The 18487-nt window shown below is 36.8% G+C and overlaps 1 protein-coding gene across 2 annotated transcripts in view; it reads right to left on the reverse strand.

Moving 5' to 3' along the window:
• LOC126777971 (vinculin) overlaps positions 1 to 16297 on the reverse strand; it is a 56442-nt gene extending 40145 nt beyond the window's left edge. For both annotated transcript variants that reach the window (XM_050501329.1, XM_050501328.1), the window contains exon 1: positions 16133 to 16297. In XM_050501329.1, coding sequence (XP_050357286.1) covers positions 16133 to 16189 — 57 coding nt within the window. In that variant the 5' untranslated portion in view covers positions 16190 to 16297. The remainder of the gene's footprint in view (positions 1 to 16132) is intronic.
• Positions 16298 to 18487: the final 2190 nt, after the last annotated feature.

Below are 18487 nucleotides of genomic sequence, written 5' to 3' on the forward strand. Positions count from 1 at the left end.
GTTGTGAGTATATACGTGTTGTTAGAAGCAAAAAATAGAGATTTTAAATTAAAAAAAAACAGACGATTATGACGTATCGAAGGGTATTCCTGGAGAAGGTTTCAAATAGAATACTTGATAGTTTATTATTTAAGTTAAAATGAACGAAACCAAAATGTTTTCTAAGCAAAACTAAAGACTATTATTTGTTACTAAGCAAAGAAACTTTTATGAAAAGGATGTCCGGATTGGTAAGGAAATGGAGGAAACCGCGACAAAGGAAGAACACAAAGCCGTGTTAAGCAAAAGGAAAACGTTTGATTACATCCGAGCTTATCTACAATTCCAAAGGCATAACATAGGGGAACACTCACAAAATAATTTACTGGTGTTATTATTTCATGTGATGAAATATTTATTTATCAGATAACGACAGGCTTTGGGGGCCAATTCTAAACAAATTGTCACTATCGCAATCGAATCGAAGCGTAATCGCTGCCGTTTATCCGTTTTCCTATTCTATAATTTAATTATCGTCCATTGGTATAAAAGTTAACAATTGATTTTGTTTTTGACATAACGATATGTGTTCATATAATATCGCTTCATTTCCGAATCGAATGATTATATAATAATGAAAGTTGGATTGGAATTGAATCGAGAACGTGTGGTTATTATTATAGATAATTAGAATGAACAAGAGGTGTTCATTCCTTACTCAATACTCAATTATATATTGCATACCACATTATGTACTTAGCTGGTAAGCTGTTAAATAAAGCCCACTGCTGGGCAGAATACTCCTTTCGCTCCAATTCAAGTTAATAGCAAAGTAGGTTAAACACTAACTAAGTTTTATTTTTAAAGTTAATCATAAATTATTAAAATTTCCCTGTTTATTGTATTAATTGTTTTATATTAAAAAGCTAATCATTATCACCATTAATTAGCTAGTATCAACCAGAAGTGCAAATCGGAACTTTATCAAAGTAAAATATACCATATTATTGCAACTGGCAAAAAACCTTACCACTTACTATATTTTTTCAAATGAAAATCAACTATGTACAATCAAAACAGTAACAGTACAGTAACAGCCTGTTAATGTCCCACTGCTGGGCTAAGGCCTCCTCTCCCTTTTGAGAAGGTTTGGAGTGTGGCGTCCACCACATGTGCATCCTACTAACATACATACTTACACACATATTATAAACATACATCCAAACAGACATACTACACAACGCATTCCAACTCAACATAGAATATTGGATTGACGACACAACGGACGATCGAACGTACACAGTGGACAACCGCATTGTTTATCTCCGTTGTGACGTCGTCCTTTGTTCTATGTTGAGGCCCCGCCTACCGGTGCAAGCGCATTGGAGCGACGGATTTTTTATATTGGCTACGAATGATCCTACCAACGTTTACGACTTACGCATTATTCATTATTCTACCACCGTCATAACCGTTACTTGCGCTTAAAAATAATTCGCTTTGTGTTTAAGTATTGTGCTCGTGTTTATGTGTACATATGTGATCGTCTATGCCTGTATAACGTTATTTCTTTTGTGCGCATGTATTGTGTGTATAACGTGTGTATAATATACACGTTTATGGACCATCCGCGTGAGTTTCATTTCTTATTATAATATTCTCACAGACCCTAACACACGCATCACTTACCCATAACTGGTGACCCCGACGTGATTTTTAAAGAACACCATGAGCGAAAGCAGCGATTCTGCTAAGTCATGCACTTCACAAAATGGCGGTCATAACGTGACCAAGCGAAAACCACGCCCTATGCAGCGCGTTAGTACTGACGGCGAACGCTCTGAAACTTTTAACGCCGGTCTTCGACTACCATCTTTTTACCCTGATGACCCGGAAGTCTGGTTCGCACAAGTCGAGGCTCTATTCGCGAACGCCGGAATTACTGGTGACTCCACCAAGTTCAATTACATCATCGGCAACCTCGACCACCAATATTCGCGCGAGGTCAAGGATATTTTACTGGCTCCACCTGCTGCTGATAAATACAATAAATTAAAAACCGAGCTAATCAAGCGACTTTCGGCTTCTCAAGAGCGTAAGGTGAAACAGCTTCTCATACATGAAGACCTTGGAGATAGAAAGCCATCCCAATTCCTGCGTCATCTCCAGAACCTCGCGGGCCAGAACGTGCCTGAGGACTTTCTCCGTACCATCTGGTGCAGTCGCCTGCCCGGAAACATCCAGACCCTTCTCGCATCACAACCTCATAGCTCACTGGAGACCCTTGCAGACTTGGCCGACAGGGTGCAAGATATAGCATCCCCACCGCACCACATTGCTGTGACATCTGCGCATGGACCCAGTTTACAGTCCATGGCTGGTGAGATCGCCGAATTGCGGAGAATGGTTAAGGATCTGACCCTCGAGCTTGGCAGACGACCCCGCTCGAGGACTCGACATCAGCGCCGTGACAGAAGTGGATCATCCAGACGTTCCGAGTCCAGCTATCGGAAGTATCCGATATGCTGGTATCACCAACGGTTTAGGGACGGCGCAACGAAGTGCATAAAGCCGTGTGACTTTTCGAAGGCGGGAAACTCTCAAAGCAGTCGGTAATGACGACTACCGACTGCTCCAACCCAACACCAGGTCGTCTATTCGTCACTGACCGCCGGACCAAGAACGAGTTCCTTATCGACACGGGCAGTGACCTGTGCGTATTTCCTCGGGCCCTACACAACCAGTGCAAGCAGACTGGCTATCAACTGTCGGCGGCTAACGGCAGTGTCATCAACACGTATGGTTTTGTTAATTTTAATTTAGATCTAGGCTTACGCAGGGATTTTCCTTGGCGCTTTATTGTTGCGGATGTAACCAAAGCTATCATAGGTGTAGACTTTCTTTGTAAATACAATTTATCTGTAGACGTAAAAAATAAGCGCCTAATAGACAATATCACCTCACTTACTTCAATTGCTGAGCTTTACTACAATAAAGATACTTGCAATGCTTTTTCTGTAAAGGTCTTGACTGGTGAATCTCGATACCATTCTATTCTGTCGCAATACCAAAGATTAATCCGACCATCCGGTATACCTTGCACACCTAGGCATAACACCGTACACCATATACGCACCACACCTGGACCTCCCATAGCTTGCACTCCCCGCAGGTTAGCTCCCGATAAGCTCACCATAGCTAAGCGCGAATTCGAGATTATGCTGAGCAACGGCACTGCACGTCCTTCAGACAGTCCATGGTCGTCGCCATTACATTTAGCTCCGAAGAAGGACAACGGATGGCGACCTTGCGGGGACTACCGCAAGCTCAACGCGAGGACAATTCCGGACATGTACCCCATCCGACATATCCACGATTTCGCGCATAATATATCAGGTTGTACAATTTTTTCTACAATCGACTTGGTTAAAGCTTACAACCAAGTGCCGGTTAGTGAAGATGACATCCCAAAAACTGCCATTACAACCCCGTTTGGTTTGTTCGAGTTCCCATTCATGACCTTTGGTCTCAGGAACGCAGGCCAAACGTTTCAAAGGTTGGTTGACGAGATGACTCGCGGGTTAGATTTTGTTTACCCTTACCTGGATGACTTCCTGGTTTTCTCCAAAAGTCAGGCCGAACACGAGAAGCATCTGCATCAACTGTTCGGGAGAATGCGAGACTACGGCATGCTGGTCAACTCGGCCAAGTGTGTCTTCGGTGCCGAGGAGGTAACGTTTTTAGGTTACAGAATTTCGGCAGCTGGTACCAAGCCCTTAGACTCTAAGGTAGACGCCATCAAGCAATTCCCAGTACCTAAAACCGTCCAACAGCTGAGACGTTACGTAGGTATGTTGAATTTTTACAGGCGATTTATACCTCAGGCTGCTAAAATCCAACAGCCCCTCCACGCCTTACTCACTGGTTCAGTGAAGGGCTCCCACCCAGTCCATATATCTGGCGAAGCCCTCGCAGCATTTAACCAGAGTAAGGAGAGTCTTTGTGATGCCACTTTACTTGCACACCCAGATATCCAGGCCAAACTAGCTCTCGTCACAGATGCGTCTGACCAGGCTATGGGGGCAGTCTTGCAGCAACACAAAGATGGGATTTGGCAACCGCTAGCATTTTTCTCACGGAAACTGAGTCCGGCACAGCAAAAGTATTCCCCGTATGATCGCGAGCTTCTTGCTATCTACGAGGGAATCAAACACTTTCGCCACATGCTAGAGGCGCGACATTTCACAGTCTATACTGACCACAAGCCATTGCTTTACGCCTTCCACGAGAGGAAAAGTAGCAGCTCCCCTCGTCAGTATAGACACCTGGATTTCATAGCGCAGTTCACCACAGACATTCAGCATATATCTGGCAAAGATAATGTTGTTGCTGATGCCTTGTCCCGGGTGGACGCACTACAGAGCCCTGTCGCCATTGAAACAGTCGCCAAATCCCAAATCAACGACCCTGAATTAACACTTCTACTCGGTGGTGAATCTTCACTCCGCCTCGAGAAGAAGACAATTGACGGTAGCCTAATGTCACTATACTGTGACGTAAGCACCCCTACGCCGAGACCATTCGTGACTAAATCACTTAGGCGTCAAGTCTTCGACAGTCTGCACTGCCTTAGTCACCCTGGTGCTAATGCGACTGCCAAACTTGTATCGCAGCGATACGTGTGGCCAGGTGTGCGGAAAGACTGCCGCGAATGGTCACGGAAGTGCCTGGATTGCCAACGTGCCAAGGTCACAAGACATGTGACAGCACCAATAGGCACCTTCGAATTACCACGAGCCAGGTTCACTCAAATTCACATTGACCTAGTGGGACCTCTTCCGCCATCTGAAGGTTTCAAATATTGCCTCACAGCTGTAGACCGTTTTACTAGATGGCCTGAGGCGATACCTATCGCAGACATAACAGCTGAGACGGTTGGCAAGGCACTGCTGTCGGGATGGATATCCCGTTTTGGCTGTCCGACAGACATGGTTACCGACCGCGGACGTCAGTTCGAGTCCGCTCTGTTTAACTGCCTGTCCAAGATAGCCGGGTTTCATCATCGACGAACCACCGCCTACCACCCCGCATGCAATGGTCTTGTAGAGCGATTTCATCGTCAGCTGAAATCATCGATCATGTGCCATGCCGATAGCCATTGGACCGAATCGCTACCCCTGGTCCTCCTTGGCATGCGCAGTTGCATCAAAGAAGATCTCAACTCTTCATCCGCGGAGCTCGTATATGGCGAACCTCTTCGCCTCCCCGGAGAATTTTTCAATTCCTGTGTAGACGGTACCACGGACCTTTCCGACTTCACCGCTCGCCTGCACAGGATAATTAATAATCTCCGACCCTCTCCAGCCTCACGTCACGCGAACAATAAAGTCTTCGTATTTAAAGACCTCGCTTCCTCCACCCACGTATTTCTCAGGGAAGACGCGGTGCGGGGATCCTTACAACCACCATACACCGGCCCTTATAAGGTTGTACAAAGTGGAGACAAAGTCTTTAAAATCCTAGTCAAGGGTAAACAGGTCTCCGTCTCCATCGACCGTCTAAAACCAGCGTACATGGCCACAGAACCCGCCACAAGCATCGAAGTCCAGCACGGCAACATCAGCCAAGCTAAAGATGCTGTGTGCCCCGATGTCCGAGCAACTCGCTCGGGTCGAAAGGTCCGATTCCCGGATTTTTACCGTCCGTAGGGACGCTCTCTGGGGGGGAGTGATGTGGCGTCCACCACATGTGCATCCTACTAACATACATACTTACACACATATTATAAACATACATCCAAACAGACATACTACACAACACATTCCAACTCAACATAGAATATTGGATTGACGACACAACGGACGATCGAACGTACACAGTGGACAACCGCATTGTTTATCTCCGTTGTGACGTCGTCCTTTGTTCTATGTTGAGGCCCCGCCTACCGGTGCAAGCGCATTGGAGCGACGGATTTTTTATATTGGCTACGAATGATCCTACCAACGTTTACGACTTACGCATTATTCATTATTCTACCACCGTCATAACCGTTACTTGCGCTTAAAAATAATTCGCTTTGTGTTTAAGTATTGTGCTCGTGTTTATGTGTACATATGTGATCGTCTATGCCTGTATAACGTTATTTCTTTTGTGCGCATGTATTGTGTGTATAACGTGTGTATAATATACACGTTTATGGACCATCCGCGTGAGTTTCATTTCTTATTATAATATTCTCACAGACCCTAACACACGCATCACTTACCCATAGGAGCTTATTTCACCGCGCTGCTCCAATGCGGTTTGGTAGAATACACGTGTGGCAGAATTTCAATGAAATCAGACACATGCACAATCAAAACAAATTCTCTTAATTAATGATCATCATCATTAGCGTCCTTACTTATGAACATTTAACGAGTATAAGATAAATAATGCTGTTTCCTTAATTCGAACGTCAAATCAATTATGTTAGAAAGAGCGAAAGCAGTGTTTTTAATTAAACAGCCACTGAGCAACGTTTATATGCAAGGCCATTAATTTCATTTATTATTATTAATCCTTTATTGCACACACTTTACAAACATTTAGTAACATATAATAGCAAGTAAAACATTAAGTATGCAAAGGCGGCCTTATCACTTATAGTGATCTCTTCCAGGCAACCTCTGTAAAGAGAAATGTTTATGGGTTTATTAATGTTTAAATATTTTAACGAAATACAAGTAACATATATTTTATGGAATACCGATATCAGAATAAACATGAGCTGGACTCTCATAAGCAAATGTACAAAGAACGAGATAGTTACACGATGCACATTAATGATTCGTCACGTTTTGTCCGAGTTTTTTTATTACGATAACTCTTTGAACATGTTCTAAGAAATACATTAAAATTTCGATGATAAAACTGGAACGAAAAAAACTAAATAATTAACCGAAGAACTAAAATTCTCATTTGTCACAAAGGAGCAATTGAGCGAATGGATGGAAAGTGGGTCAATTCAATGTTCAGGAATACGGTAATGAAAAGATCAAAGCTATTTGGGTGAGTGTAACTTAACAGACGAGCTGATACGGCTCGGTTGATAGTACTTATAGATTTAACCTAAGATAAAATTGGTTTAAATGAGCAGAATTGTATCTTATAAATAATTTGTATTCATATTAATATATGTTTTGTTAGTGATTAGAATATTGCAGCTTGGTAAAATAAGCTTCAAAATTTCCTAAAAGGAGGCCTTTTTTTATAACGCTGGAAAAACGTATTTTGCGTTTCCTCCACGGGAACAGTGGCCTCCCGCTGTGTAGGGGCACTCCCCACTCTATGTGGGGCTCACCAGTGTCCAAGGCGCCGTGCGGCCCGACCATCGAAATACCCACTAAAACGCAACCGTGACGCAAATGTAACAGGCCTTGGCCAAGCAGTGGTATAATCCGACATGGGATTCAGAACCTAAAACCACCAGGTTTGCAGTCTCCTATGTCACTAAACTCACTAAGCCAGATTACCAGTGAAGGCTTTCAACAGTGAACTGACGATTCAAAAGTGCTAGTAATTTATCCTAATATATATTCTAAGCAACAATGAATGAATGAAAATATACTTTATATTTTGATCTTATTGGATCAATCCATAAGACCTATCTTTATATACTCTAGCCTATATTTCTAACAGACCGCTCGTCTATTTTCAATTATTTAGCACACAGTTATGCAGTTCTATTCTCGACTATTCCTGTTGTATCCGACCGGTCAGTGCGGCAATTTCATATAATTGCCCTCGTCGGCGTTTGCGGGATAGCGCCTACATGCACCTTGCATGTTGAGAATGATATGCAAATATGTTATATATTGTTACCTATCTTAACAGCATTCAGAGTGAATGGTGAGTTTTCTATTAATCGAGTTATGGAACAATACAAGTATCTGCTGATATGTCTATAAACAGATATGATATTAACTTAAATAGCTCAGTAACAGCCTGTTAATGTCCCACTGCTGGGCTAAGGCCTCCTCTCCCTTTTGAGGAGATGGTTTGGAGCTTATTCCACCACGCTGCTCCAATGCGGGATGGTAGAATACAAATGTGGTAGAATTTCAATGAAATTAGACACTTGTAGGTTTCCTCACGATGTTTTCCTTCACCATCAAGCAAGAGATGAATTATAAACACAAATTAAGCACATGAAAATTCAGTGATGCTTGCCCGGGTTGGAACCCACGATCATCGGTTAAGATGCATGCGTTCTTACCACTTGGCCATCTCGGCTTAAATACCTATTACTATTATAAAGGTTAGAAAGGAGGGAAGGAAGATGAAAAGTCAATAATACCGTCAGTGGTCACCTCCGCCCTTAGACGTCAGTACCACATATTTTCGCGTCAGTACACCGCCATTCATCAAATCTAAGATATTGTATCTCTAAATAATAAAGTTCTTACTAATAAGATTCGTATTCTCACAAAACAAATATTTTTTTTTATTATATAAATAAAAGCTAGAATATAAAAACATAAACAATACGAAAAGTGTACGGCGTTATAGGATAAATTAGCAAGAGATAAATATAATTTTTATTCGAACATACATAGCACATATATATAACGTAATATAGTTTTAATAACTGTTATTTACCTTTTTAGTAGTAATTATTAGTAATTTTTTTAAGTACCACTTTGTAACATTTATTTTTAATTCTGTTATAATTTTGTCTGGTCATTATTTATGTGCTCGATGTCGACTCCTATGTATTTTAAAACATTATTCGACGATGTAATGTAGAATATAATGTTAGAAGTCCTATATTTTAATAAACAAAATAAAATATCGACTAGTAAATGCAATTAGTTATTTTGGAGATTATAATCTGTGCAATTTGGTAACAATATAAAGTTACCTATTGATATGTCTATTTTATTTTCAGTTTCGGTTGAAACGAAAGCCTAGTTGTCAAAACAAACCTTAATTAATCATACATCGTAAGACTATGAGAGAGGATGATAAATTATGTTTTTTTTTATTATTATTAACACAGGCAAAAGGCACACTGATATATCTTTACTACAGGCTGGAACAGTTCGTCATAATTTAATGACCTTTGACGGCAGCAATCATTTCTAATTATTATTCGAATCAATGATGACTGTATGATGATTATGAGTCAACGTTTAGAATTCTCGTTACCAAAGGAAACATTAGCAACTCAATATAAAACCAAGTAATATAAATACCAGGCTCAGCAGTTAGTAATATAATAATGACAATAAACCATCACTGGCTGTATGTGGGCGATGTATTGGTCAAAAAATAACGCAACACATTACGAAAGAAGTTAACGATTCCATTTTTAAATTTAGGCGCCAACGGTAGCGGAGATATCGCTGAAACCGAGGGGCCAGTCATGAGTCAACGGATAAAATTAGCCATGTTATGAATTGTATCACCTGCTCTTTGTTTTGTTAAATATGAAAATAATGATAGATATGTACTTGAAGTGGTAATGAAATAATTTGTTTACGATATTCGAATTGTATAACGACCTAATGCAGATTATACACTTATGAAAGTTTTTAAGTCGACTTGATTTTACTTTGAGATCGAGAGAACGTGATGGACGTCTACACTATTTCGAAAGATTTTTGGGAAATATACGTCAGTCAGAAATAAACTTGGCCATCTAAAAGCTTCAATCAGCTAATTAATGTAATGTTTCTTTGACGTCGTAATATATACTAGAATTTTTCTGTTTTTTTAAAGGTTTTGGAAAAAATCCAACAATAGCTAGTCATGTATATAGTCATGTATATATTGCGCATAGGCAAAAGGTCCAACATTCAAAGATATTTAAAAAAAACATTGATTGTTTCTAGTCTGTGGTAGCAGTGTCCAATAATGTATATTTATTTTAAAGTGTGTAATTCGCGTACTAGTTAGTAAACATTTTTATATTCCTATTTGCTGAGCAACTAGACCCCCCCCCTGCAAATACGTGCTAGGTTATCTATTGTTTCCCTGACACACCCGGCGACCTGGTAAACATCATCGGATCTAAGCTTGCATATTAATATTTTTTATGTTTCAAATGATGGTTTCTCAGAATTTCGGTTCTTTATATACAATTTTGGTCTGACTTTGAAGGAAAGCAAAAGACCGTTACTTTCATCCTTTGACCTTGAATATATTTCGTATAATATTAATATTGAATAGTATTCCCAATACATGTACCAATTCACTATACGAATTGTGGTAAGCTTACCACTACAATTTTGTCTATTTTGCCTGGACTATAAAAGCACTCACCAAAATAGCGTATAGCCGTAAATCGATTGTCAACGAGATACGAAACGAGCTCTTTACCAAGATTTCCAATACCCATTCAAGAAGACTTATGTCATACTGATTAATACCAGAGAACCAATTTACTAATTTAAAAAAGATCTCTCTAATTGGTACACGACATAATTTTTGCAATACGATGTTCTTAGTTCAATATTTTTTCCAATTTGTGTAGCTTCTTCTAGTTTTACTTTTAGGCGGACGGGCAAATAGGCTATCGGATAGTAAATGGTCATCACCGCCCATAGACATTGGCAATGTAAAAAATATTAAACATCGGCAATGCGCCACCGACCTTTGGAACTAACATGTTAAGTCCCTTGTGCCTGTAGTTACAGTCTCACTTACCCTTCAAACTGGAACGCAAAAATAAGTTTAGCGTTAGAATATCTGACGAGTAGGTGGTACGTAAGGCTTGCATAAAGTCCTACCACCTATTTTAATTATTACTGTATCTCCGCAGACGTGCAGCTCTGTCCGTGTATTTGTTTCATCTTGTCTATACTTTAATATGTATTGTCGAACCTACTCCTCGCTCAAGGTGTACTCTTAATTGGAGGCTTAAATAGTAATATTATTATTTCATTTTACTCTAAATATCTAAAACACTATAGAGTATGTACGATGTATACTATGGTAAAGAATATATTAATTATTTTATTCATCAGTGTTTTTCAACACATGTACGATTACGACCTTAGTTTCGACACATGAAGGGCAGAACACAAATAGCCTGGACAGTTTCATCAGCGGATGTAAACTCAAGTCACTGTTGCGGCTCTAATTACTGTCGCTGTGGTATTCAAATTTTATATTTGTTAATCACAATCAAAGAGCATTATCTCGTGGTTGATGTCGTGTTCGATAAATTATTAATTGTTACATTTATTAATTTAATTTAAATATTATTTGTATGTGTCGTAAGATAACTACACGGGTGTTAGTAGAATAATTACATATATATATCAACAAGAAAAAAACACAAATACACTTACAATAAATTTAACAATTCATAATTTATGATGACACTACATAGATAATGTAATTTTCAGTTTGATTAGGGCAGTAGCAAAAAAAAAAAGTGATTATCGAATGTTTTTGCATTTTGAATACATACAAAAATAGGAATTACGTTGTCATCGAAGAATTCAAGTTCAATTACTATCAAGATAAAATGAAATTCACATACAATTTTTTTTTATACAGAATAGGAAGGCTGACGAGCATATGGGCCACCTAATGGTAAGTGGTCACATTAGCATTGTAAGAAATGTCAACCATCGCTTACATAGCCAATGCGCCACCGACCTTGGGACCTAAGATTCTATGTCCCTTGTGCCTGTAATTACACTAGCTCACTCACCCTTCAAACCGGAACACAACAATACCAAGTACTGCTGTTTTGTGGAAGAATATATGATGAGTGGGTGGTACCTATCCAGACAAGCTTGCACAAAGCCCTACCACCAGTAGAATTAAAGGCGATACAACCCGAAATTATCTTCAATTCTTTGAACCGTTTCACGTTGTCAGATTCGATAATGTCACACATATATACTCGGGCGTATCTTCGAATACTATCTAAATTAAAAATAATTTGGATGTTATTTACCATAGTACACATAGCACATTTAAGGTTGAGACCCTGTAGTGATATATATATATATATATATATATATATATATATATATATATATATATATATATATATATAACGATAGAATCTGTAGGACGAACTATGCTAAAAATCGCTTTTTGTTATATATAAATTTTTTCTTTTTAATTTCGTTAAAGATATATATATATATCTACTATCAAAATTTATTTAGTACTTAGAAGCTTAAAAAAACTGTATTTGTCATTAATATTCTTATCTTTTTTTTGTTCTGCTTTTTAAATTACTTTTTAATACTACTTTACATGTTTTAATTAATTGTTAATTAACTTGTTATTGTTTGGTTCACTCCATTTTAAAATGTAAAAGTGGAAACTTTGTTGGCTTATGTGAGACTTATTTTGTTACCAAATGTTTATGTATTATAGTATGCTGTATGTTTCCCAAAATAAATTTAAAAAAATTATGGATATATTTTAAGTTAGAGTTAAATGCAATACTAATACTACTATTTAACCCTCCAATTAAGCGTACACCTTGAGCGAGTAGTAAGGACGACAATAGTCCACGGAGTTAGGATCGTAGCTACGACTTTTATATTACGTGGCCCATTAGTAAGCCATGACGTTTCCAATGTGCAGCATGACATCGTAATAGCACAGGATCCTATCACAATTGAGTGCAGTTACGTCTCGGCTCATAAAACATCGTCCATTATGCTGATATGACTTCATTCGCCAACAGCTGTCGGTCCCCGCTTCCTGTCTGAGCAACTTCATTTAAAAGTAGTACTTTTGACCCGTGAAAACAAATACGTATATAATTAATGAGCGATTGTTAACTTATTTTATCAGAGATCAAAATTAATTGTATTGTGTCGTAATATTATTCTAATTATTTATCATTATCATTTTACTGTTCGGGAATCTAGATTCTACCGAGATGAATTGACGAGAAATTCAGTAATTTCTCTTCAATCACGTAAGTTTTTTTATTGTATTAGACTGAGAAGTGCCGCCAACCTTGGGATCTAAGACGTTATGTCCCGTGTGCCTACACATACACTGGCTCACGCAGCCGACAAACCTACCACCAATCAACCAATATCATAATTTTAAACAAAAGGAGAAAAAGGTGCTTTTAATGATTTTTATATTAGAACAAAAGCCGCAGTTTCGCTAGCTTATTCGGTTTGGGACGAAAATCGTTCAGTCTGCAATTTTTATATACATAATGCCTATTCGAATTATACATATAAAATATTTAAATTATTCAGTATCAGCTGTAGTCTACAATAAAAATTTATTGTTTTAGTATGGGTAACTCGGAAATAACCATATTAAATAAAAAGAGACATTTATTTTGAAATCACGGGCACAAGTCAACTTAATTTATTTGTACAAATGTATAAATTACTTAAAAATACATTTTGTCTTATATACAAGACAGCTTTGCAGCAAAATATTTACTTTTATATTTCGCTGTTTTTGTTTTCGTATGTTTAGGAGCGTTTTATACAGATGGCGTCATAGTCGCTCAAGACCGGATTAATGCGGTATTTTGAATGCTCTGCCACTGCATTCTATCTGATGTTTAGTTATTGAAACCTTGAAGACGACACACGAGGGATTCAATTAAGAGTTAAGACCCGTTGTAATAGAGATTATATCTAAATAAGACATATTTAGTTACAATTTTTATTATTTATAAGCCGAGATGGCCTAGTGGTAAGAACGCGTGAATCTTAATCGATGATCGTGGGTTCAAACCCGGGCAAGCACCACTGAATTTTCATGTGCTTAATTTGTGATTATAATTCATCTCGTGCTTGACGGTGAAGGAAAACATCGTGAGGAAACCTGCATGTGTCTAATTTCACTGAAATTCTGCCACATGTGTATTCCACCAACCCGCATTGGAGCAGCGTGGTGGAATAAGCTCCAAACCTTCTCCTCAAAAAGAGGTGCGGAGGCCTTTAGCCCAGCAGTGGGACATTCACAGGCTGTTACGGTAAGACATATTTAGTTACAATCTTTACTTAAATACAAATCAAAATATCACTTTAAATAAAGGTTTGCTACAAAAACCCAAAATATATTGTTCTATAACATTTTAGATGTATTTAGTTATATTTTATCTGTGATGGTACTTTGAGAATGTCAAATTATTTTACTTTGTATTGCTGTGTTACAGTTCCAATGCTGAGGGAGACAGGTAGATACAAAAACAATCTGTGTTTGGGCAAGTACATAAACACTAAAATAACTCCAGTGCTTGGCAATACTCTGAGAATAACAGCCATAATCGAAATTGGTCAGAAGCAATTGTCATTTTCTATATTTTATAAGAAAACATTAAAACTTAGGACACCTTAAACAGAAACAGTGTCTGCATACTTTTATAATAGAATGTTCTTTGAGTAAAAAGTCCATCATCAATGAAATAGTATGTTCGGTAAGTTTAAGACTTAAAATTTAATGAAATAACTCTGTATGGGTGTAAAAAAAGGTAATATGTGTTTTATTCGTTGATAAAAAATTATTCCAGTGCCCAATGGCATCACCACTTACCATGTCCAATCCAAACCAACCAGACATACATCAACAAAAGCAAAAGATTTCATCAAAATCAGTCAAGCCGTTTAGCAGGAGTTATTTTATTATAGTAACAGCCTGTGAATGTCCCACTGTTGGGCTAAGGCCACCTCTACCTTTTTGAGGAGAAAGTATGGAGCTTATTCCACCATGCTGCTCCTATGCGGGTTGGTGGTATACACACGTGGCAGAATTTCAGTGAAATTAGACACATGCAGGTTTCCTCACATTGTTTTCCTTCACCGTAAAGAATTATAGTCACAAATTAAGCACATGACAACTCAGTGGTGCTTGCCCGGGTTTGAACCCACAATCATCAATTAGGTTCACGCGTTCTTAGCACTGGGCCATCTTGGCAATTATTTTATTTAACTTAACTTATTAGTATAGTCAAACTTTGCAACAGAATTTCAAACCAGTTCCGCTGCTTGGGCTGCAGTTTAGCTGCAATTTTTCAAATTTTTATGCTGGTGACAAAGTTTAAAATACTAAACTTTACTTAGTACTAGCTGCTTATTATAGCTCCGATAGTAGGGCTAATTTATTTTTTATCTGAATGTTAGATTAAGAGAAGTTTGTTTTAACAAACAAATTCTGCAACTTTATATATAGATATTATGACGAGCCGGTTGGCGTGGTTGGTAGAACACTTGCCTTTCACTTCGAAGGTTGTGGGTTCGATTCTCACCCAGGACAGACATTTGTGTGCATGAACATGTCTGTTTGTACTGAGTCTGGGTGTAATTATCTATATAAGTATGTATTTACAAAAGAAAAGTAGTATATGTAGTATATCAGTTGTCTGGTTTCCATAGCACAAGCTTTGTACAAGCTTAATATAGGATCAGATGGCCGTGTGTGAAAAATGTCCCAGGATTTTATTATTATATATAGATATAAACAAGAAAGAAGAAGTTTAAGAACATTTTTTAGTACCTTTAAATATTTGCTTTTCCTTACAATTTAAATTTTAAACTCAAAACGAGTTTTACTCATAAAAATCTTTATTAAAACTTTTAACAAGGTATGTTTATTTTTTCAGGTATATAATAGAAACAAATAGGTTTCACTACGAATGATATTGATATAAGAACGCATAAAATTTAATACAATAATATAGATAAAACAAATCTTGTAACAAACATTCTCTTAATTTACAATTTTTATCTCCTTTACAATATTTACTCGTTGCCCAAATCCTTATATGAAGTTTCGTGAGCAATGTAAACCACTTTTACGCGAGTAAGTCAATGCCAAATATAGTGATTTCGGCGTGTTTTCCAAGTTACTTGTTTTATATCGATGACATAATTCATCGGCGCGATAATGTAAGCAAACGTAAACATTAAATTATACATTACAGCTCACACCTACACACTTTATCTTAAGATTCTCCTTTATTTAAACTTGAAACACTTTTCTTATTTACTTTATAACAAATCAATTTTAAGCCAAAATTCCCGCTGAAACAAATCGAAGAGTAGAAAATCAGTTTTCATTGAGTTAGCAACTGTTTTTAACATGTTTAAAATGAAAGTGAGTCTTGCATCAGGTTAATTTAAGTTAAAACTACAGAGAAACTTCTAAAAATAGTATGACTCACCTGTTGAGCTACCGGCTCTAAAATGCTCTCGATTATCTTAGTATGGAACACCGGCATGATTTATGGTGTTAATACATATATAATATAATAAATGAAACACGACACGGCATTCACAAAATAATAAATAACACAAAAAACGCAAAACACAACCGAACCTCGACCGAGACAGAAATATACTGTGTCAAATTATGCTGTCATGTATATGAAAAAAAATGAAACGTCAAAATTCTAGCGTCAGAAATAGAAAATGATTTGTACTGTCACTGTCATGTCAGTCTATTTTTGCTTTTCAATTGCTTGGAACCTAGCAAATTTGCTCACACATACAAATTCATTTAAAGCATTTGTAGGAAAGTATTTACAACTGAAATACTGATTTCATAAGAAGATGCTTTTTATGCAGTTATTTCAGCATAACTTTGTTCTTAATGATGGAGTATTAAACAATTGATAAATTATATCAGTCAATAAAACTACACAATGATAAATTTTTCATAAATAGTGTAAATAAAATAATGTCCTGCGTACTGACTTCGGGCACGGTAGCCAATCGCAAAAGAAATTACCCAACTGGACTGCGCTGGACGCAGAACATATTATAGTGTACAAGTGTGTGCGCAAACATAGGTGAATACTCTATTCCCTGAGAGGGACTCTATTCACCCGATGGGATGGCTATCCGATACGACCGAAAAGAGTTCAGGCGCAGGACCAATGGCTTTACGTGCTTTTCGTAGCACGGGAGTGTACAAATTTTTAACTACTCGGCTTCGGAAAAAAACTAACTTTTTATGGGTCCGACCTGGGTTATTGACCCCTCCGATTCTACGACCTTATATAATGCTAGCTAGCCACTAGACCAACGAAGCAGTCAACACTTATACATATATATATAACACTTATATATATATATATATTATTTAATATTATCTCTAGCATAGTTATATTGAGAATAAGGAAATCATTAATAAAATACAATTTGTAGTAAATTATTTATTATCTTATAAATAATTTAAATTAAATAGTCTATTAAGTCTTTAATACGTGCGAATAGATGTATATAAAATTGTTAAATAAAAGGATAAATTGATAAAATTCAAGGAACATTAACGTAACACAACTTTCAACATTTTGTAAATTATTTACAATTTAGCTATTACTACTATCTAACACCATAATAAAATGATTAGCCTTACTTTTTTCTTTATCTTAAATAAATTTCAAGAATGGTAACTACACAGTTCATAATAGAGATGTTTGTGCAATTGTATTGTAAATAAATTTCGGAAACGAAGTGTCGTTTCCAAATAATAGTTAAAATGAAACAGGCTTTATCAAGGTGCCCGAGCAATATTTTTTATTAATTTTTTTTTATATACATGTTACTGTCATGGCAATTTTCTAGCAACACTAAAATTCGAAACTATAAGACTGAGCAGGCAAGTATGTTAAAAGAAAGGATTAATTAAAATGAATATATCTATTTTTTTTTAATTCTTCGAATATTATTCAGTAAAGTCATTTAACCGATTAATTCGTGGTTCAAGTCGTTGCTCGAACGCCCGGGTCTATAGCTCCTAAAGCCCCTTAATAACAACAATATTGAAATTAATAAGATTGAATTAAAAATTGCTAGCTTAGAATATTTTCTTAAACATCTTATATTTGTTATTCATAAAACTCGTAAACGAACTTGCTAATATTATAATATACACAATAACATTTACATACAACTATTATTAACGATATTAAAAATTACTAGTCACGTTGTGATTTCGATAAACGACACATTTATTAATAGTTTATTTAAATAAAATAGTACATTTAATCTAAAATTTCTACAGCAGTCACTTATTAAGCAAAATAAAGACCGTTGGATTGGTCGAAACTTTTTTATCACTCACTCAATCATAATTTAATATACTATGATACATAGTTTCAAAAGAAGTTTAATATATTTGAGATTTAACGTGCAATAGCGTGTGTATTTTTGTCATATAAAGAGGTATTTGAGTCATCTTCTTATATTGTATCTGGTGATATTGAAATACTTTTTAAATAAATTACTTCTAATTAAATTTAAATGTTCAAAATTATATAACATTTGTTGCTTATACTAATAATTTTAAAATATTTCCATGATGAATGTTTAATTATATAACTGAGCTTACAAACTAACAAATTTCATAATAACTATATTCAAAACTGAATTAATATCGAGTCTTTTTACTATATAATAAATACACTAGCCGACACAATCCATTATGGCGCATACACACATGTCGCCAGATTAACAGCAGATATATAATGTTACATTTTATATTATCATATAAACACTGTAAACATAAACATTCA

Source organism: Nymphalis io, chromosome 24 (genome assembly GCF_905147045.1).
Source record: "Nymphalis io chromosome 24, ilAglIoxx1.1, whole genome shotgun sequence".
Classification (NCBI taxonomy): Eukaryota; Metazoa; Arthropoda; class Insecta; order Lepidoptera; family Nymphalidae; genus Nymphalis; species Nymphalis io.